We start from the raw sequence: 22,320 nt of genomic DNA, 5'->3' as shown, positions 1-22,320 counted from the left end.
TTATTGGTATTCATGGGATGCTTGCATTAAAACAATTCAACAAACTCTTAGACCTGGTGTAAACTGCTCATGTGGCAATAAAGTTGACGTTATTTGCCAACCACAGAGATGGATGCATTCCACTATCCCTCTATACTTCATCGTTATTTAAAATGTATATATATGTTTTGGTTTTTTTTTGCCTTGAATTGATAGTACATAGTGGAGATAGACAGGAAATGGGGAGAGAGAGAGACGGAGAGTGACACGCAGCAAAGGTCATCGGGATTCGAACCTGCGACGCGCTGTCAGGCTGCATTAGAACCTACAGTATATGTGGTATATGCGCCTGGACCCCTAGGCCAGCGGGCGCACCTACTTCATCTTTATTGTAGTTGGGACATTGTTGCAGTTACCTCTCTACATGGAGCCGTCAGGGATTCCATCCTGACTCCATCTCATCCACGTAACCACATGAACCCCAGCATCCCTGTTCTGGGTCGAACATTCGGTGAAAATAACAGATACATGCTCAAAAAGAGGGAAGAGGGAGCAGACATTGTAAAGAGCCCTGGGGGCCCCAGTCATCTAAGTATACAGGTATAGGGGTAATTAACTTGCATAAGCATTAGAGCTGTGTTCAGAATAATGTGTGTGTGTGTGTGTGTCGTATCCAGGGGTAATAGACACATTCATAATGTGCGTATTTGTCTTGAATTCCGAAGCGATTTCCAAAAACTAAATATTTGAACAAAAATGCCCCAGGAATTTGCAGCTGAATTCCCCTCAATCCGTCCCCCTGTCTGTGTATGAGAACCCGGAGAAACACAGGGTCCTGTATGTTTACTCCGCAAATACCCCCCATCCCCCCCATTTTCTGAAGCCTAGCTCTGCTGTTGGGCGTGCTTAACAGTGTCTTTGCTGGGTAGGCCTACAGTAGTGTTTCCCAGACATAGGGTCGTGACCCTCATTTTCGGTTGCGGACCTGTTTGTATGGGTCGTGATATTCTACATACCGAAAAAAGGGAAGAAAAAATTGCACACACACACACAAAATAATTCACGATTTCAGCATTTCATAAATCTACAATATCGGCTATTTTTGCTATTCCTAGAAAAAGGGCTTAAGTGCATCTTAAAGGGCATCTGTGTAGATTTAGATTTTAGCGTTGGCTATTCAAAAATAGCAGACATTAAAATTAAAAATTGAATGTTTTGGTTGGGGTCCCAGGGAGACAGCAGATCCTCTTTTGGGGCCTCGGGCTGAAAACGTTTTTTGGGAACCTCCTGCCTCCTTGAGGTCCTCAGCATGTGAACCGTTTTCTCTTCATGTGTTTCTGCAGGTCAACGTGCGCGTCACCACCATGGACGCTGAGCTGGAGTTTGCTGTCCAGCCCAGCACCACCGGCAAGCAGCTCTTCGACCAGGTGTGTATGTGCACTTACAGTAATGGTTATAACTATGAAACTATACATATTGCTGCTATATTGATTTTTCGCACACCAGTTCAGATATTTTCATAACATTGTATGGGCGAAAAGGTGAAAAGGGTTAGAAACGTTTTCGACTTGCCTTTTATTATGGCGTGTGACTGAGTCCATGTTAAGAACACAACAAATCTGAATACATCTCTGAAATGGGCTCTCGCATAACAAAATGAGATTCAAACTTATGCTTTCAGAACTGCTGCTGCATTTGAAGTCCTTACTACACTCATTGCAAATGTTATTACAAGCAGTTCATAAACTGCTGTGTGTCTATGTTTATTAACAGAGAGAGAGAGAGACAGACAGACAGACAGACACACCTCTCCATCATCCATTATATCCAGGCCACTCCTCCACGTAATCCTTCCATTGATAGGTTATCTCCCAGAGAATGGCGGAGGTGGTTTGAGGCCAGGAATGTTCTTATTATAGAGATTTGGCATGAAAGGAGTGACTATTTCCAGGTGATTCTGATGAAAGACGGCAGCTTAACACAGTTGAGGAGAATAGGAGCGAGTGTTGAGGACCAAGGCAGTGGGGGGAAACCACAGCGCTGTTACATAACAACCAAGATGGCCGCTAGCTAGCAGACAGCTCTGAGAGGCCGCTACTGTGCCCAGTTACTGAGGGCAGCATGCAACAGGGTGTGACCAAACATAGAGATTTCCCCCCCAGTAATGTTTATGTTCATTCACTGAATAGAAGGTGGTTGTATTTAAACCATGCATTTGGCCCACTCATAGAGGGCAACATGTGTACAAAATGATAACTATGAATTTGCTGTGGTTTGAGGCTCCCTTACATTTAAGGTCATATCTGGTTTGAGGCCTTGGTATATGACAAAAAATAGGTGTCGTTTCTGAACCATTATTTCTAATACAATTTAGGCATTCAACAGACACGCTTAACCCATAAGACCTACATTTTGGGGTCCTTGACATGAAAAAGTTTGAGAATCACTGATATAGTAGCATACGTTTTTTTAAAAAAAACAGTTAGGATTTAGAAGATATTTTGTAGAATCGGCCTCAGGTCTTAAAGGGTTAACCAAAGTGCAAGATCAGAGTAAATGGAATGAACCGACCCTAGTCAACAAAATGACAAATATGACAAAACAGTTGAAGTGCTACAAAGTAACTAGGAAATACACTGCTCAAAAAAATAAAGGGAACACTTTGATCCCTTAATTATTTTGAGTTTTCATGAACTGTGTACACACTGCTAACAAAAACTGCTCAAAAGAATTAAGGGATCAAAGTGTTCCCTTTATTTTTTTGAGCAGTGTACATAAAACCCGGCATCTGGGACAGACGTCCTGTGTTTAGCTGTTCATTGGTGTGCCGGTGTGTAGGGTAAGGGTTGGATCAAGTCCTGATGCTGCGTTCACACGGGCAGATACAATCTACAAATTCAAGTTGAGCTGAGTTCAACTTTCAGATCCAAAGATACAAAACTGCAACTGTAGCTCCGATGACCCAGCGCTTGATGAAGTCAACGGCAGTGTTGAGCAACACAGATGCAAAGCGAAAGTGCGACAAATATGCTGTGTATCTTTTTATCTGCCCGTGTCAACGCAGCATGAAGGTGAGGGGGTGCCATGCCCTTAACACATTGCCTGCCAGAGTTTTTTCAGATTTTTAGCTGTTGCCTGCCAGGGTTTTGCCATGTTTTTGGTACCTGTTCGCGTAGCCACAGATTTTTTTCCTCCAGTATGATTGATCCCCAGATGGTTTCTAATCACAGATGAGATTCAGGTGTGGTTTCACAAATGTCAACGAGGTCATTTTGACCTCGTTGACATGTTTGGTTGATGTTTCAATATAGCTCAAAAGCAGTAGTTTTAAACCAAAAAACAAAGTGAATTGTTTGTCCGTTTGAATTTTAACATTGAAGTGAATGGAGCAGCAAATCTTCGAACATTTTTAGCTCCTAATCTGTTCATAATTCGACAAGGGTTGAAATTATAAAAAAATGCAAAAAAAAAAAAAAAATTTTTTTTTTGAAAAAAAAAAATTTTTTTTTCCTTTTTTCCAAAGACGTATATATACGTCATTGGCAGGCAACAGCTGATTTCTAAATGACGTATATATACGTCTTAGGCAGGCAATGTGTTAAACTGCCTTGTAGGTCATGACCAGTGTTCTGACGTGGATGCAAACAGAAACCTGCAATCCAGTGAAGCGGGAGACATAGCAATTTAGGGGGTTTTGAAGACTGTACAGCATTGTGGAACATTTGCAGGGGTTTTGAGAGAGCGCGCCGGGAGACAGACCAGCAAAGGAGGGAGAGATGCAATAGTCAAGTCTGTACTATAGAGCTGACTGAGGCCTGGGTAAGGAGCTGGGCAGAAAGTCGTCTGATCCTCCCAGATGTTCTGCAGATGAGAAGGAAATTCATCACTGGGTGGATGTGTTTAGCTAGATTGGCTAGTTTGGTGGGAATCCCTCTTCGCTGTTTATTTAGAGAGAACTGGCTTGACTCCATGAAAAGGGAAGTGCTAACACATCACCATAGCAGTGGCTCCTTGAGGGGCTTCCAGGGGGTCCCCCAGCCATATCATGGATAGTTAAGAGCCAAATGGACCCATACAACTCAAGAGAATGTACAAATGACATTTTTACACTCTTGAGTTATGGGGGTCCGTGGCCATAATGCATATTACCAAACTTGGGGGGTCCTTGAAATTAAAACGGTTTGGGATTTACTGCAGTGTTGATCCACTGAGATTCATTCATTGTCACACACACACACACACACACACACACACACACACACACATGGAGGGAACATTGCACCAGTGACACGAATGCTGTGGCTACTCGGCTAGCTTTCACAGCATTACAGCACTTTACCAGAGGTTACTAGAAGTCATTGTCATTTACTGTTGCACTTCTTTAACCCATTCAACGCATCTACAAAATGTCTTCTAAATCCTAACAGTTTTCAGAAAAAAACTTATGTTGCTATAATATCAGTGGTGTTCAAACTTTTTCATGTCAAGGACCCCCGAAATGATATGTATTTGGCCCTGCCGACCTCCATCTCAAAATATATAAAAAAAATAGCAGATCTACAAGCTCGTAGAGCGGCACTCGGTGCCGCGCTATGAGCTTGTATATCTGCTATTTTTGAACAGTTTTCGGGAAAAAACTTATGTTGCTATAAGATCAGTGGTATTCAAACTTTTTCATGTCAAGGACCCCCGAAATGATATGTATTTGGCCCTGCCGACCTCCATCTCAAAATATTTTGTTCAAGGGACCCCCAGAAGCAAAGATATGTAAAAAAAAATCCTTAAAAAAAAAAAATATTTGCACTTAATGTTCAAGATTTTTCAAAAATAGCAGCTTGTATATCTGCTATTTTTGAACAGTTTTCGGGAAAAAAAAACTTATGTTGCTATAATATCAGTGGTGCTCAAACCTTTTTATGTCAAGGACCCCCAAAATGATATGTATTTGGCCCCGCCGACCTCCATCTCAAAATATTTTGTTCCAGGGACCCCCAGAAGCAAAGATATGTCAAAAATGTTCCTTTAAAATATATATATATATATTCAAATATTTGCAGATTTTAAGAGTTTTCAAAAATAGCAGATCTACAAGTTCATAGCACGGCAATGAACTTGTAGATCTGCTATTTTTGAATAGCCAAAGTATAAAATATGGATAAAGTGGTTGCTCAGATGCGTTCCTGATTTTGAATGGGTAAAGAGTGATGGTATTGTTGGCTGAGCTTGGGAGAGCTTATCTGAACGTGGTCTTCTTATCATGAGAAGTGATTGTAGATAACAACAACAACCGTGTCCGTTTAAAATGCTTAGAAAATGTAGATGCTTTTTGGCAGGTTTAGTGAGAGAGGCCCTCTCTCTCTGATGCATCTCTATTTCCAGTACTGGGAGAGGGAAAGGCATTGTTTTATCCACTTCCTGTAGAACTCGTTTTTCAAAAAGCTTCCTTCATGTAGGTCAGGTGTTGGTGGTGACTAGTACATCAAGGGATTCCTCCCTCTCTCTCTTCTGAAGCTCTCTGGTTAAGAACAGAGAGTTCTGCTAGCGCAGAACGTCAAGTACATGGAACAAAAACAATAATAATAATAATAAGCGGCTGCATCAAACGGCGCCACAGCTTATTTGATCCTGATGTCATCTTTCTTATTGATGTACTTGTGTTCAGTGGGGGGGAGGGTAGGGGGGTGTCCACTCACTGTGTCATAAAGTAACGCACCTTTTTGAAAGATGGCAGCCTATAGGGGCTGCTCTCACAGTCACAATTCATACTTTATCAAAATTCAACTGTCTTTTCATTTTCAGTGAAAACTAGGGATGGAGCTCGTTAATTTTTATTGATAATGAGCACCTTATCGAACCTGCTTATCGAACCGAGCTTTTATCGAGCCCACTATCGATCTTTTTCTATTATTAAGAAAAAAGACGTGAGGCGAAAAATTCTGAACAGAACCGGTATCTTTTTTTATTGGCCAGTTGTGACAGTGAGTTTGTGGCTGACCACTATCTAAAATTAAATGAAGATGACAAAAGTAAAAAATATTTTTGCCTATCATTAAAACAACCATTCATATAATGTGCAATAAGTGTTAAATGGCTTTATATTATGAATAGTACTGTAATAATTACTATAAAATCTCCATGTCTCTTCAACTTTTTATAAACAAAAAATGCATAGTTATTTTTTCTATTCTTTTTTCTTTGTTTTAACCAAAATATATCACGTGCACTACATTTTACTAGGGCATTCAAATACAGTACTTTTCTAACAGACAGAAGGCAAGTGACCTTTTTACTTTTGGAAAATAATATTGAAGAAACGGTTAATGTGTGTACTGTCACTTTAAAAGCGCAATGTATACTTCATCGTACGACGGTGTCACGCACCAAACATGGCCGATCTCCAAGCTCACACTGCGTCTGTTCGCACCACGTTGTGAGCTTGTAGATCTGCCATTTTCGGCAACGATAGACTGAGGGACGGACAGCGCTGTTTGGCACAACTTGCAGCTATCAATACACTTTTAGACCAACATGTTTGTGCCAGCGTGGGTGATTAGATTTATTTCTTGATCGCCTCTTGTTTTGATAGTTTAGACATGACGTCATGGGCCGCTACACTCGATAACAGGCTCGACAAGCCTAAAGCTTATCGAAAACCGGGTCTCGATAAATTCATGCCCGGGTATATAATGGACCCGGTTTTCGAGCTCCATCCCTAGTGAAAACTGACTTTTCTCCGCACGCTCTGTAGGCCTATGACTCCTACAAATGTAGACCATTCTCGGGCTCATGGTGCTACGTGGATTAAAGGGATAGTTCACCCCCAAAATGACTTATTTTCTATTGATTACTCACCCCATGGAGACTTGAATTCATGGATTCATTTTCTTCGTTTTTGGCGCATTCCCAAGCCGATAATTTGATGACCGACAGTGGTTCCGGATGGAGACACAAAGGAGACTCTTTGTGTCTCCATCCGCAACTGCTGTCGGTGAACTATCCCCTTTACATGTATTCGAGATTTGTTCTCAAACCGCACACCTTGTATAACTTCCTGTCGAGAGCCGCCGGAGATCGGACAGGAAGGCCATGGCGCTTATTAGACTTTGTCTCAGGAAACTTTTTAACCCATTAAGACCGGGAACGCATCTGTGTCATTTTTTTATTTGGGGCTAAAAAGCATTATTTTACACTTTGGCTATTCAAAAATAGCAGACATACAAGCTCATAGCGCGGCACCGAGTGCCGCGCTATGAGCTTGTAGATCTGCTATTTTTTTTTTATCGTGAAAATGTGTGCAAATCATTGAATATATATATTTTTTAAGCGAACATATGTAACTCAAATATTTGCTTCTGGGGGGTCCCTGGAACATAATATTTTGAGATGGGGGTCCGCGGCCAAATACATATCATTTTGGGGGTCCTTGACATGAAAAAGTTTGAGCACCACTGATATAGAAACATAAGTTTTTTCAGAATACTGTTAGGATTTAGAAGACATTTTGTAGAATCGGAACCTCAGGCCTTGATGGGTTAAAGCAGTGAATAGCTTCCAGACACAGATTTGTTATACTTTGGACATGACTGTATATTTAGTGTCGGTGGATTTCCCCCCACACCGGCGGCACACACTCGCCCCCCGTCCCACTCTGTGTGTCTGTGGGATGTGCCTTGGTTCCATCCAGACACGGCTGGCTTCCTCTCCCCTGTGTTAGTGTGTGTGTGTGTGGAGGGACAAGACAGTACGCTGAACTATTCAAACATTAGGCAAATAGTGTGGCTGAAGTCCAGTTATACAGTAGCTGTGTGTGTGTGTGTGTGTGTGTGTGTTGTTGTCAGAAGCCGCAGCAGCGCTGATTAATTCAGTTGAAGTTCAGCTTCTGTGTGACGGGTGGTCCGTCCCGAAAGCCTGTCTGTCGTCACTGACCTGATTTACTTTAACCCATTAAAACCGGGACAGCGTCAAATGTGTCATTTTAGGGGGGATCCTAGCAAAAGTAGTCGATAAAGCAATCACAATCATTTGAACCACCATTATTTTATACTTTGGCTCTTCAAAAATAGCAGATATACAAGCTCACTATGAGCTTGTAGATAAAAAAAAAAAAAAAAAAAACATGCGTGTTTAAAGTGACATTTTTTAACTCAAATCTTTGCTTCTGGGGGTCTCTAGAACAAACTATTTTGAGATGGGGGGCCAAATACCATTTTTGGGGTCCTTGACATGAAAAGGTTTGAGCACCACTGATATAGTCTGGGAGTCTTCGGCTTGGATCCTGGACAACAGGGGCGCGGCCACTGAGTTCTGATTCAAATCAACAGCCAATGAAGAAAAGGGGGCGGGATCCACATGCAGTGGGTGTTGCATCTAAATAGGATCGACGGGAAGCAATTTCCCCTTGAGAAATTTCGGCCGCCATTGTTGTGTACTGCTGTTTGCCTCTCGTCGGACTTTTTAGACGAGTTGCACAGCTCTCAGACCGGTAAGAGGCGTGTCCGCTCAGATTCTGAGCGTAAGTTACATCCCGCCCACAAATACCAGGGCTCTGGCCCAGAAGTTCCTCGCCAGAGCTGGCGAAAACTTCTGGGAACTCAGATTACCACTGATATAGAAACATGCGTTTTTCAGAAAACTGTTAGGATTTAGAAGACATTTTTAGAATCGGCCTCAGGGTCTTCTTAATGGGTAAAAAAAAATGTGGGCTGCCCCTCGTGCCCCTCAGCAGCCATCTGCTGAAGAAAGACACTCAGACTTGCGCGCGCAAACACGCACGCACGCACGCACACACACACACACACACACACACACACACACACACACACACACACACACACACAGGTTCTGTGGAAATGCTGAGTAACGGTAACGGTGAGCTCATTCCCAGGCACATGGAGAGAGAGAGGGAGGCCTGGCGTGGCCCCTGTGGTCAGCTCTGATCACAGGCTTAGTCCCCGACAGGGAGCCCTTAAAGTGGAATAGCTGCCACTCCCTCTACACACCCTCCTCCTCCTCCTCCTCCTCCTCCTCCTCTCCTCTCCTCTCTCCCTCAGTTCTACTTCCATCTGCCCGTGTGCTTGCTGTTCATCTCTCATTTAAAGCCGTGTGCAGCAACATGGATCATTCACAGCCTTTACTGCCATTGTTTCTGGACCCCCAGGGGTCCTTGGTGGGGTACCAGGGGGTCCCCAGCTAAATAAGTTTAATATAGCGTCGCAAGCATTTTAACCACTTTAACCATTATTGTATACTTTCGCTATTCAAAAATAGCTAATCTACAAGCTCATAGCGCGGTACCGAGTGCCACGATATGAGCTTGTAGATCTGCTATTTTTTTTTAAATAGTATGTGTTTACCTGCTTTATTGTAAGTCGCTCTGGATAAGATGCCTAAAATGGCCAAATAATACATACACAGATAAAATATGAGCCACTTAAGCCTTGGCACCGCCAATACGATGAGAACAGCCCGATGGAGCTTGTAGATTGGCTGATTTCGCTGCGCAGACACCGCCGTATGGCATGTATAAATTCAGCAGGCCTTGAAGTTATTTTTGGCAAATTTTGCCTACAACGACGACATGCCCAAAGTAGGGACGCTTAGGGTTAATGTGGTTAAGAAATGTGTTTAAAAAAGCCCAACAGTGTTGCATCAGAATGTCTCCCTTCAGTGATCTCCGTCTTTACACACAATAAACGAGTGGTTCTTACGGTAATAATGAGGGCCCATTTCCTTTTGGGGCCAGTACCCCCCACCCCCACCCCCCTCTCCCTTTTAGTCTGTGGGGGCGTCTGTCTCCGTTTGGGGGCCTCTGTCTGGAAATGCCCCTCCCTTCCCCTCCTCCTCCCGCTCAAAGAGAAACCCCTCGTTACTCAGCCCGGAGGATTCAGTGAGTAATGCCGTTTCCAATGCGGTGGCATTCCTCTCTCTCTCTCTCTCTCGCACCACAGAGCCCAGAGGATCTCGTAAAAAAAAAAACAGCAGAGAAAGTTTCGCTTCTCTCAGTCAGACTGTTCTAAGCCCATTAAGACCTGAGGCCAATTCTACAAAGTGTCTGTTTTTAGAATGTCTTCTAAAAACAGTTTTTTGAAAAAAACATGTTACTATGTCAGTGGTTCTCAAACCTTTTCATGTCAAGGACCCCCAAAATGTATATGTATTTGGCCAAGGACCCCCATCTCAAAATATTCCTCCCCGGAAGCAAATATTTGAGTTACAAATGTTCGCTTGAAAAAATATATATTCAAAGATTTGCACACATTTTTAAGATTTTTCAAAAATAGCAGATCTACAAGCTCGTAGCACGGCACTCGGTGCTGCGCTATGAGCTTGTAGATCTGCTATTTTTCATAGGCATAGAGATGGCACGACACGCCCCAAAACGGAATCCCAAACTTTGACCTTCCGCCCTCGAAAACGGGGGCTGACTGCCATCCGTTGCTTCTCACAATATCACTGAATCTCTCAAATTGAGCATTCGGAGACTTGACTGTAAATGTTTACCTTTCGTTTAATCATTGGCGGAATAGAGTAGACTGGCATGCCAACTCATAACTCTCTCGGGTTCAAATGAGGCACTGTCACAGAGCTTCAATACACAGTCTGTGTGGGCTGCTGTGTCTCCTGTTCCATTAGATTTTATCTACAGGTATACAGTTTATGTATAACCTGACCGTTTACCAGTGGCGTGCACAGACATTTTGAGGGGCAGGTGCTCAAGTAAATTATACTTTTTTTTGTTTACTTGGTCTGCTCTTTTTTCCCTCTACACCTATACCTCTTTGCCAAAAATAGCCGATCTACAAGCCCACAACGCCTCGAGGCGTTGTGGGCTTGTAGATCTGCTATTTTTGGCTAAAGTTCTCAGAAAAGGGTTTCGAGTGGTTATGGTAAAAAGAAAAATCATCACATAAAGATTTGGCGGACCCCCTGTAGTAACTCTGAGGACCCCCTAGGGGTCCCGGACCCCTTGTTGAAGACCCCTGCTGTAAACTGAAAAAAACAAAACGTTTTTTTCCCTTTTTTTCAAAAGGGCACTTCTGGTCAAGAGGGCAAAGGGCAGGTGCTCTAGCACCACCTAGAGTCTATCTGTGCACGTCCCTGCCGTTTACTAAGCGTATGCGTGTTTTAGGGCTGGTAAATTAATATTCAAAATTTCGAATATTCCTCGAATATGGGGAAAATGTGTATATTCGAATATGAAAATTAATATTCATTTTTTTTAAATGTTTAATTGACTGGGACAATACAAAAAACAATATGTATGAAGTTATGAAAACTAACTAAATATATTTTTGTATTGTCCCTGTCAAATAAACATATACAGATATATATATATATATATATATATATATATATATATATATATATATATATATATATATATATATATATATATATATTTTTTTTTTTTTTTTATTATATTTATAATAATAATATTCAAATATATTCGAATATCTGCCAATTCTAAGACCAATATTTGAGTATAATTTATGAGGAAAGTTGCCAGCCCTAGCGTGTTTTCAGGTTCGATCCTGCAAGGATTTGTTGCAGGAATGGACCTTATTACAAGACTTATTACAGTTTTTCAGACCATTTTACAGACTACTTTTAACAGAGGGAAATGTTTACTTGGTCAAAGTGACTTATGGGACAGTGCTAATGGTTGTACCAAACCCCTGTGGCTTATACAGTATCCCTGGTGAACAACAATCCTTCACTAAAGATATCTGTTTAGAGAGTCTCTCTCTCTTTGACTCTCTCCCTGTGGATCCCAAAGCAAAGTCGCCCATGAAAGGGACGATTGTGTCGCGAGCGATGCCGTTGGAGTTTCGTTACAGGTGAGATCCAGGCAGAAGTGCTCTCTCGTTTCAGGGCCTGCTAGTGCGCGTTGTAGTACTCTGTTCCTTAACCCATTAAGACTTGGAACGCATTTGTGTCACTTTTGTATTTGAGCTAAAAAGCATTATTTTACACTTTGGCTGTTCAAAAATAGCAGATCTACAAGCTCATAGCGCGGCACTTAATCGTGAAAATTTGTGCAAATCTTTGAATATATATTCTTTTACAGCGAACATTTTTTAACTCAAATCTTTGCTTCTGGGGGTCCCTGGAACAACATATTTTGAGATGGGGGTCCGCGGCCAAATACATATACATTTTGGGGTCCTTGACATAAAAAGTTTGAAAACCACTGATATAGAAACATACGTTTTTCAGAATACTGTTGGGATTTAGAAGACATTTCTAGAATCGGCCTCAGGTCTTAATGGGTTAAAAAAAAGCTCCCTGAATCCAAGCCATTCATCTCTCTTTACACCCAACTGGCTACCCCGGACACATATTGGGTGTCAGTCCCTAAGAGTGGGGGTGTTTGATTTTAATTTTAACCTTGGCCGGAGCTTATCAGATGGAATGGGGCTTGGTCCGGCCAAGTGCCTGTATGTTGACACAAAATTCACCCGGGCAACTTAGCACCCCACCTGGTGACTGGGTGGGGAATTTGGCAAGAGCTGCATTCAAAAAGGGCCTGGCACAGTCACACACACACACACACACACACACACACACACACACACACACACACACACACACACACACACACACACACACACACAGTGCAGCCCTGTTGGAAAACGGCTAAGAGCCTTTGGTCGGTGAGGTTTTCATTCAGTGGAAAAAATCTTGCTCTCCCTACGAAAGAGATTTTCTTCCAGGGCTTTTTTTTTTTTTTTTACTTTCTGGCTTTCTAGGTTACCAAAACAAAAAGTCACATCTTCAGAAACAAGAGGGTCACAAAAATATACAGTTGGGTTTGATTCTCCTGTAAGCTGTAAGTTTGGAGTGTGTTCATAATCCTTACGTTTTTTTCTTTTGGGAGAAAATGAGTGTGCTCTTGAGTTTTAGATGGCAGGCTTGGTTAGAAAGTACACAGTGAAATCTCATACGACACTGTGAAATCCTCCCGTGTTCATTTAACTCTGACTTTTACCGTTAAAAGTAAAAGTCCGGAATTCAAAATGTACTTGAGTAAAAGTGCAATAGAATTGGCATCAAAATTTACTTAAAAAGTAAAAGTACTCATTATGCGATATGTCCCATTTAAAGTTTTCAAATGTATAAGTATCTTTTGAAAATAGCAGATCTACAAGCTCACAATGCGTCGCGACACAATCGCATCGGCACGCATTGTGAGCTTGTAGATTGGCTATTTTCAAAAAGTAACTAAAGTTACTAAAGAGTAAGTAAAAGTATTCGAAATTGGAAATGCTCAAGTAAAGTACAAATACCTCCAAAATTGTACTTAAGTACAGTACTTGAGTAAATGTACTTAGTTACTTTCCACCACTGTCTGTATGTTGGCCCTAAGCTCTCTCTGTCTGTGTTCCAACATGGACACAGGATGCTAATCATGCAGCACGCCCTAATAATGCACTTCAGCAGAGTACATTATCACTACTCCTACTCGCTGCTCAAACAATAGCACTTCATTGTTTCCGTCTAACTCTTCTAATTCTCCGCGTTCTGTCACGGTGTGTTGCAACACAAGAAGAGAGAGAGAGAGAGATAGAGAGAGAGAGAGAGAGAGAGAGACACACGAACAATCTTATCCGGAAATGGAAGTTAAGACGACACGATTAACCCAGATTATTATTGAAAAAAAAAATTGAAAACGTATTGGCAACCTGCGGCTTGCCTGTAATGAAATGTGATTATTAGTGTTTAGTTCTGAGTCTGTTAAGTCTGTTGTCGGCTACATAGTTCTCTGTTACAGACCTATAGAGCATTGGTTCTCAAAGTGGGGTCCGGGGACCCCCAGGGGTCCTTGGAGGGGTACCAGGGGGTCCCTAGCAAAATGTGTTAGTCATTTTAACCACTTTAACCATGAGATTGTAGATCTGATATTTTTGAAAAATCGTGAAAATCTTTGAATATATATATTTTTTAAAGCGAACGTTTGTAACTCAAATCTTTGCTTCTGGGGGTCCCTGGAACAAAGTATTTTGAGATGGGGGTCCGTGGGGGCTCCGCGGCCAAATGCATATCATTTTGGGGGTCCTTGACGTGAAAAAGTTTGAGAACCACTGCCCTAGAGATCTACTGTAAAGGTCCGTTCACATTAGATGCAACACTATTATTTTTATCCTGTCCAGTAGCAACCTTAAGACCTCCTTTGTAACCTTCCTTTCCTACCCCGGATTTGAACCGGGTTTCCCTTTTTTTTTTTTTTTTACCATTGAGTTAATAGAGCCCTGCCTGCTTGCTCAGGGGATAAATAGAATCTTGACCTTCAGGTCAAAATTTGTGTCAGATCATGTGTCTAGGTGAGACATGACCTTTGACCCGATCTAAATGTCTTGTTATATTGTATTAACATACTCTACCATACAGATTGGTAAAAAATAAAAATGTATTCATTGAAGTTTACATAGTGTCGCTTTCACAACAAAACAACCAAAAGGTTTGGTCGTATCGTATGTGATGGTTGGTGAAGTTTGGTATCTACTGTATGCATTCAGCATTCCTTTTCTTTCTGTATCAAAGATATTTGTCACATACTTGTGTGTAAGCAGTGAGGTATTGGTGCGATAGAATGTGCTACGAGTAATGTCCAGCGTATAGTACAAAATATAATACAAGATAAACAATTGTTTAGTTAGAATACAGTTGCTACTGGCACAGTTTAAAGCTCTTATCCAGAGAGACTCACAAGTGCGAGATCAGAGTCAGCAGAATAAACATGAACGCTAGTCAACAAACAACAGGGTAAACAGTCACATAAATACAGCGCTAAGAGAACAATGTAGTAGCTCAAACAAACTAGGATACTACAGGGTAAACATCAAACCTAGCATCTGTCTAAACGACATGCTACTGCATCTAAATCATTGGTACTTGAGGGGGTTCCAGGGGGTACCCAGCAAAATGTGTAAATATAGCATCAGAATAATTATGACCTTTTATACTTTGGCTATTCAAAAATAGCAGATCTACAAGCTCATAGCGCGGCACCGAGTGCCGCGCTATGAGCTTGTAGATCTGCTATTTTTGAAAAATCTTGAAAATTTGTGCAAATCTTTGAATATATATATTTTAAAGAGAACATTTCTAACTCAAATCTTCGCTTCTGGGGGGCCCCTGGAACAACATATTTTTAGATGGGGGTCCGCGGCCAAATACATATCATTTTGGGGGTCCTTGACATGAAAAAGTTTGAGAACCACTGATCTAAATGACATTCTTGACATTTGTGGTCAAGAAAAACACAAATTCAATAAATCGTCTCTTTCGGGTGTAAAAACCTCATATGTCCAAAACCGTTACTTTTCAGGATTCAAATTCAAAAATAGCACAAGTAACAGATGTACTGTACAAGCTCAAAAGCTTCAAAAGTTTCGAGCTTGTAGATCTGCTACTTTTTATACTTTTGTTTGACACTGTACTGATCAAGTATGGCATCAGTTTACGAAAAAACACAACAAGTTAAAATGTGGAGATAAGAGGTTTCTGTTGAACTGTTGAATAACTAACTTGTAGTTAGAACAAAGTTCTTCGGGCAGTTTTAAGCAGGCTGAGAAGGTACAGTAAGTTATTAAGAGCTGTCATTCAATCAGAAAACACAGAGCGGTTTGGACCTTACAGCATTGGTTCTCAAAGTGGGGTCCGGGGACCCCCAGGGGTCCTTGAGGGAGTTCCAGGGGGTCCTCAGCTAAATGATGGATTGTTAGGAACCAAATGGACCCTTATGGGTCTGTAACTCAGAGAGTGTACAAATGGAACCAAATGGACCCTAACGGGTCCATTTGGTTCCATTTGGACACTCTCAGAGTTAAATTAACATTGATTTTACAATATAAATTGGGGTTCCAGAGATAGAGATGCCATTAAATGGGGGTCCGTAGCCTAATGGATGTCAAAGTGGGGGTCCTTTGAAGTTAAAATGGTTGAGAATCACTGCTAGAGAGCCGTAAAAACCTTCTCTTATGGGGGTCCCTGACTTATCTTTTCAAATGGGGGTCCGCGGGCTAATAAGTGTCAATTTGGGGTCGACATGAAAAAGTTTGAGAACCACTGCCTTACAGGGTCTTCAGGAGCAGTGTTGGCCCACTGGAACTCACTACCAGTGATGGACAGTAACTAAGTACATTGTGTTGCTTTTTTGGTAATTTAATGCTCTACTTGATCGTACAACAGCGTCACAAAAGTAGCAGATCCACAAGCTCGAAACAAAAGGCACAAAAACGCGGTGCAAAGCTGGATTTTTTTGAGCTTGTAGATCTGCTACTTTTGATGCTTTTGAATCCTGAAAAGTTTTGGACGTTTCCACCCGACAGACGATTTACTTGAGTACCGTACTTTGTGTTATACTTTTGACTCGTACATTTCTAGGAACCCAAACTTGATTTAACCACCCGTCTATAAGCTTGCAATGCGCCGCCATGCAATGCGTTCTGAGCTTGTCCACCTGCTATTTTTACATTTCTGAATGAATTTCTTTTTTTGGGGGGAAATGTTCTAAATTTCAATACAGCAATGCATTGATAATAATAAAAACTAGACGCGTCGCAATTCCGGGGAAATTGCAGAGTGTGGTTGCGCCGACGCCGGTCGCGGGTCGCGGCCGCCGGGACTCGAAGAATACGCCGGGAGGAATAACGTCGGAGGCTGCGCCAATTACATTGTGTCGTCACTCCTGAGATCGCTTGCGTTTCATTTTGAGAGGATTGATCCCCCCAAAAATCATGTTTTTGCATCGAACGGTTACGTTTTGCGCATTTGTGGCGCCCCCTATGGGTCTGAGTGGAAATGCTTTTGGGGATTTGTTGAGTAAACCACCCTCGACATGTGATTCAAATCTGGGATCGATTGGACGTTTCGTTCGTGATTTTTGGCATTCTTTGTAAAACGGGCCCCTCCCGCTAACTTTGGAAGCCAATTACGGACGAACGGTAAGGACTATCAAAATGCCGTTTGGATATCTTTATCGCATGGGTCCATAGATCATGTGTACCGATTTGTGTGAGATTTGGAAAAAAATTGTAGGAAAAGGAGCAAAAAGTGTGTTTTGAAGAAAATTCAAAATGGCGGAAAATTTATCCTGACGCAAATGGGCGTGGCCTATATGGGGAGATGCGTAGTGACCCAAGGAATCCAGGTGAAAAGAAATTTTGATTTTAGGACCTACGGTTCAAGAGTTACAGGCCAAAACGTACAGGGGGCTGTTATAGCGCCACCATGAGGCCGAATGGTGTGATAATTTTTTTAATAATTTCGGAGAAAATTATGAACCTCCCCTCCAAATGTGGTAACTATAGCTCTTACGGTTTTTGAGAAAAAAATACTTGAATTTGAGTTTTTTCACTTTTCCATTAAAGCGGATGGGGAAATTTAATGCACTAATAAATTAATATCAATTAAACTATACTACGGATGAACGATAAGGACTATTACAATGCCGTTTGGATATGTTTATCGCATGGGTCCAGAGATCATGTGTACCGATTTTTGTGACATTTGGACGTTTCGTTGGTGAATTTTGGCATTTTTGGTAAAGCGGGCCCCTCCCACTAACTTTGGAAGCCAATTACTGATGAGCGGTAAGGACTATCAATATGCCGTTTGGATATATTCATCGCATGGGTCCATAGATCATGTGTACCGATTTGTGTGAGATTTGGACAAAATTTGAAGGAAAAGGAGCAAAAAGTGTGTTTTGAAGAAAATTCAAAATGGCGGAAAATCTATCCTGACGCAAATGGGCGTGGCCTATATGGGGAGATGCGTCGTGACCCAAGGAATCCAGGTGAAAAGAAATTTTGATTGTAGGACCTACGGTTCAAGAGTTACAAGCCAAAACGTAAAGGGGGCTGTTATAGCGCCACCATGAGGCCGAATGGTGTGATATTTTTTTAAATAATTTCAGAGAAAATTATGAACCTCCCCTCCAAATGTGGTAACTCTAGCTCTTACGGTTTCTGAGAAAAAAATACTTGAATTTCAGTTTTTTCACTTTTCCATTAAAGCGGATGGGGACATTTAATGGCACTAATAAATTAATATCAATTAAACTATTCAACCAATCTCTTAGCCCTATACAAGCGCAGTCATTTTGATATATGGCACAACATTAGGGGATAAAAACTGTGGGAGGAGATGCGTCTGAAAAAAAGTTTATCTATAAATAAATAAATAAATAAATAAATAAATAAATAAATAAAGAGTATAGAGTACTATAGTCTGGTTGCCCTGTTGGGCAACCACACTAATGATCAATAAAAAAAATACTTTTAATTTGTACTACTAGCAGAGTTAAGCAACAACACAACGACTGGTAAATTAAATTGGCATTCTAGCACTGACTTGTGTTTACCCAAGGTCCTGCTAATCACTCATAACTGCATAAACGGACATGCCCCTCCCTACCTACAGAAACTAATTAAGCCTCCACAAACTTCCACAAACTTCCACCCGCACCCTGCAAACAGATTCCTCCTCGAGGTCCTCAGTACCAATCTGTGCCCCATAGGGGTTGTTTTTAAACCCTGCTTTTAACTTTCTATGATTGATTGTGTTAATTAACATATAGCACTCTGGGATTCCCTGTGAATGAAAAGTGCAATACAAATACAATTTTGTATTATTATTATTATTACCCCCTGCATGAGTGTGATGAGTGTGTCCTCAGGCCAGCAAGGTTTTTATAGTTATAGAATAGAATTTTTCATTTGTTTTTCATGTTGTTTCATTTGTTTTTCAACTGTAATAGCCCTGCAGCAGGCCCCGTGTTCAGGCCTGGGAATGTGTAATCCTATGAGGGCTGTCCACCACATTAGTCTGGTACCTGAGTATGTCACCTTAACCTGTTCAAACCGGGAAAGCATCTGTGTAACCACTTTAACCATTATTTTATACTTTGGCTATTTAAAAATAGCAGATCTACAAGCTCATAGCGCGTCACTTCGTGCCGCACTATGAGCTTGTAGATCTGCTATTTTTGAGAAATCGTGAAGATTTTATGTAAATCTTTTCAAAGCGAACAGTTTTAACTCCAATCTTTGCTTCTGGGGTTCCCTGGTGCAAAATATTTTGAGATACGGGTCTGCGGCCAAATACATATAATTTGGGGGGTCCTTGACATGAAAAAGTTTGAGAACCACTGATATCGTAGCAACATAAGTTTTTTCTGAAAACTGTAGACATTTTGTAGAATGCGCCTCAGGTCTTAATGGGTTAAGGTTAGCTTCTTCAGGCATTGCCACGTAATGCCAAAGCCACTAAAAGGCCTTTTCACAGGCCCAGTGCTGGCACAGCGCCATCTCTGAAGTTTAATGCAAAGACGACTTGATTTGGATTTTAATGTACAAATCTAGGTGAGCAGAGTTCGACGAAAATGGCGGGGGGGGCGGGGGTATTTTCCTAACCACGTATATACCTCTATATAGTTCCCATCTAAAAACTCACAATGTGTCACGGTAGCTTGTAAGATCTGCTATTGTCACCGTTTTTGAATTTGCCCAAAATATCGACGCCAGGGTTAATGTGGTTAACAGACATTTGTAATGGTCTGCAAGACCAGAGGCAATTACCCACCGGCCATAAAAATGTATAATCAGGAGGGGATATCAAAATCAAAGGCTTGGATACACCCCCCATCCCCCCCATACCCCCAGCAAATCGATCCAGAACAGTTCCTTTCCCTGTATAGTGAGAGAGTTATGCAACTTCACTCTCTCCACAATTCAGTGGATGAAGTTTAATCTATTTGTTCAGAAAAATAATTATAGCGGACAGTTTTTGCAGCTGCCGGTTTGTTTCTACAGCTGAGCTGGAGTTCACGTTCAGTTCAGTTCAGTTCAGCCCACACAGGAAGTGGTTTTCTTCAATAATTAAGATTGTAGATCTATCATGATTTGCCTGAATGTTACTTTCACTATATATTGTGATGTGTTGAGTGAACTGACCCCAACCTCAGGTCCCAGACTGAGACGTGTGGCTGCTGTTCTGACCTCTTCTCTTCTTGTCATTGCAGGTGGTAAAAACCATTGGATTAAGGGAAGTCTGGTACTTTGGGCTTCAGTATATGGATGGCAAAGGTTACCTCACCTGGCTCAAACTGGACAAAAAGGTAAGCTCCAGCTTCAATATAATATTATTTTGATTAATGTATTTGCAATATTTATCTCCCTTTTTATCTGATGTGTGTGTTGATCAAGGAGGAAAATGGAATCCTCTGGGATTTCCCCGACGGACAGTGTGAGGAGGAAGTTAGCTGAGAACCAGAGTTATTCTGATACCAGTATTGGAAAATAGGTTCCTAGGTTCAGGATTTATAGTGTGCCCCCCATCCAGTTATTACACTGGCCCAGGGCGCAGTCCAAAGAAAGCGGAAAAAAAAGAGACAAAACGAGAAAAAACATAGGACAAGACAAAGAAGACTAGACTAGGACAACAAGAACTCAGTTACAACAGGAGGGAGTCGAAACTAAACAAACACACACACACACACACGTGCACGTGCACGCGCGCGTGCACGCACACACACACACACACACACACACACACACACACACACACACACACACACACACACACACACACACACACACACACACACACACACACACACACACACACACACACACACACACACACACACACACACGACACACACACACACACACACACACACACACACACACACACACACACACACCCCAAAAAGTGAACATAGGAGTCCTCTAAAGTCCTCCTTTTTTTTTAAACTGGTGGTCCATGAAGGTAGTGCACGTGGTCCCTGGCTATGCATTTAGTTATGTAGGAAAGTGAAGACTAGTTGAGAAACAGCACACTAAATTATCTGGTGACCTATGATGTTGTCAGTTACTGGGAAGTCGTGAGGTAAAGAAATTCCCCAGAAAAGGGAGTTGGAATCTCAAGAAGGGGAAGTGTACCGGATTGACTGGTTGAGTCATCATTATTAGGCCATGTGCCCATATAATCACATGTGTCTGCTCATAAGTTACAATCAGTATATCAGTTATAATGAGTTGAATATTGAAGTTGAAGTGAACTGATCGATTCCTAATCGTGGGATAGGAATAGATCAGTGCTTCTCAACCTTTTTTGAGCTCTGGACCACTAGCATGTTTCAGTTAAATAACTGTTAGGGGCATGATTTAATTAATTGTGCTTAGTATTGTATCGTGCAATTAATTTAATCAAGCATTATTTCATTTTGAGCTTTTTTTCCCCCCACTCCACGCCCATATCCCCTCCCAACAGTGGTCCCCAGGTTGATTCTTAGTCAGGTTGGTGGTCCCTGGTTCATAATCAGTTGAAAACTGATTAAGAGAAGAGGTATCAAAGTGATGGCTGACTTTGATGCGTTAATTGATTGGAGAGAGCACTAACGAGCGCAGAAAGAGTTAGACACTTTTATGGCCCAATCAATCAACTCAGTGCACAACCCCTTTGAAGTTCAAAGGGATCAATTAAGAGCTCCGGACGAGCAAAATACAGCCAGAGTGACAATACAGAGGGATGTGTCTTTCTGCAAGGAAACACACCAGCACAATAATATAGTGGCTGGTAGACGGAAATGAGGGCTAAAATATTTATTTACTTAAAAAAATAGGCTAAAAGTTACCTAGTTTCCCTGGTCCTTGTGTGTACTGTATGTGAGAATATATCACAGTAACATCAACACCATGAACAGTTGCGACTGAGTCTTGCGACATGGCCCGTATCACTCCTCACCTCAAAAGTCCTCACGCACGCAGTCACATTGTGACAACTTTTGAAATACCATTCAAATCGAGACAAATACCGAAAGCATAGTGAAAGACTGCATTCTTTCAAAGGGAAGGGCCCAAAAAAAAATCACTGTTCTAACTGTTTGCCTTTCACTTTAGTCAATCAGTAAGCCACTATGTTATGCACGTTATTATTCTACATCGATGGGGTTGCGGTCACCGCGCTCCGCTTCCCTCCTCCGCGCACGGAGGGCGATTGTTTTTAGCCGTCGTCCGGGTCGGTATCTGCAGCGGACCTGGCGGGCTGGACTGGCTTCTGTAATCAGCTGTGTGCAGCGGGGTGAACTCTTTGTGAACCATCGTAAAACGGCCTCCAGCTTTCCTCGACTGTTATCCCTAAGCAAACACAGATTGTGTCTCCATTCACCACTATAGCCCCAAGGTGCTCGTATCTATGCTACAGTGGTTCTCAAACCTGTGGGTTCGGGACCCCCAAGGGGGGTCTTCTCTCCACATGATTTTTTGGGGGGTCCCCAGATGACAGTGAAGTCACAATTTAAGGACCTTTAAGACCTTTTTAATACCTAAAAAA

The 22,320-nt window shown here is 41.8% G+C and overlaps 1 protein-coding gene across 4 annotated transcripts in view; it reads left to right on the top strand.

The window, feature by feature from the left end:
* Positions 1 to 22,320, top strand: part of ezrb (ezrin b) — a 71,923-nt gene that overhangs the window by 13,464 nt on the left and 36,139 nt on the right. For all 4 annotated transcript variants that reach the window (XR_014602642.1, XM_084083296.1, XM_084083297.1 and 1 more), the window contains 2 exons: positions 1,323 to 1,406; positions 20,006 to 20,101. Coding sequence is in view for 3 of the 4 variants with exons in the window: in XM_084083296.1 (XP_083939422.1) it covers positions 1,323 to 1,406; positions 20,006 to 20,101 (180 nt within the window). In the remaining variant the exon portion in view is untranslated. The remainder of the gene's footprint in view (positions 1 to 1,322; positions 1,407 to 20,005; positions 20,102 to 22,320) is intronic.

This window comes from Gymnoscopelus microlampas (assembly GCF_963454915.1).
Source record: "Gymnoscopelus microlampas genome assembly, chromosome: 16".
Lineage (NCBI taxonomy): Eukaryota > Metazoa > Chordata > Actinopteri > Myctophiformes > Myctophidae > Gymnoscopelus > Gymnoscopelus microlampas.
Note: the sequence above shows the minus strand (reverse complement) of the source record. Positions and strands in the feature narration are given on the sequence as shown.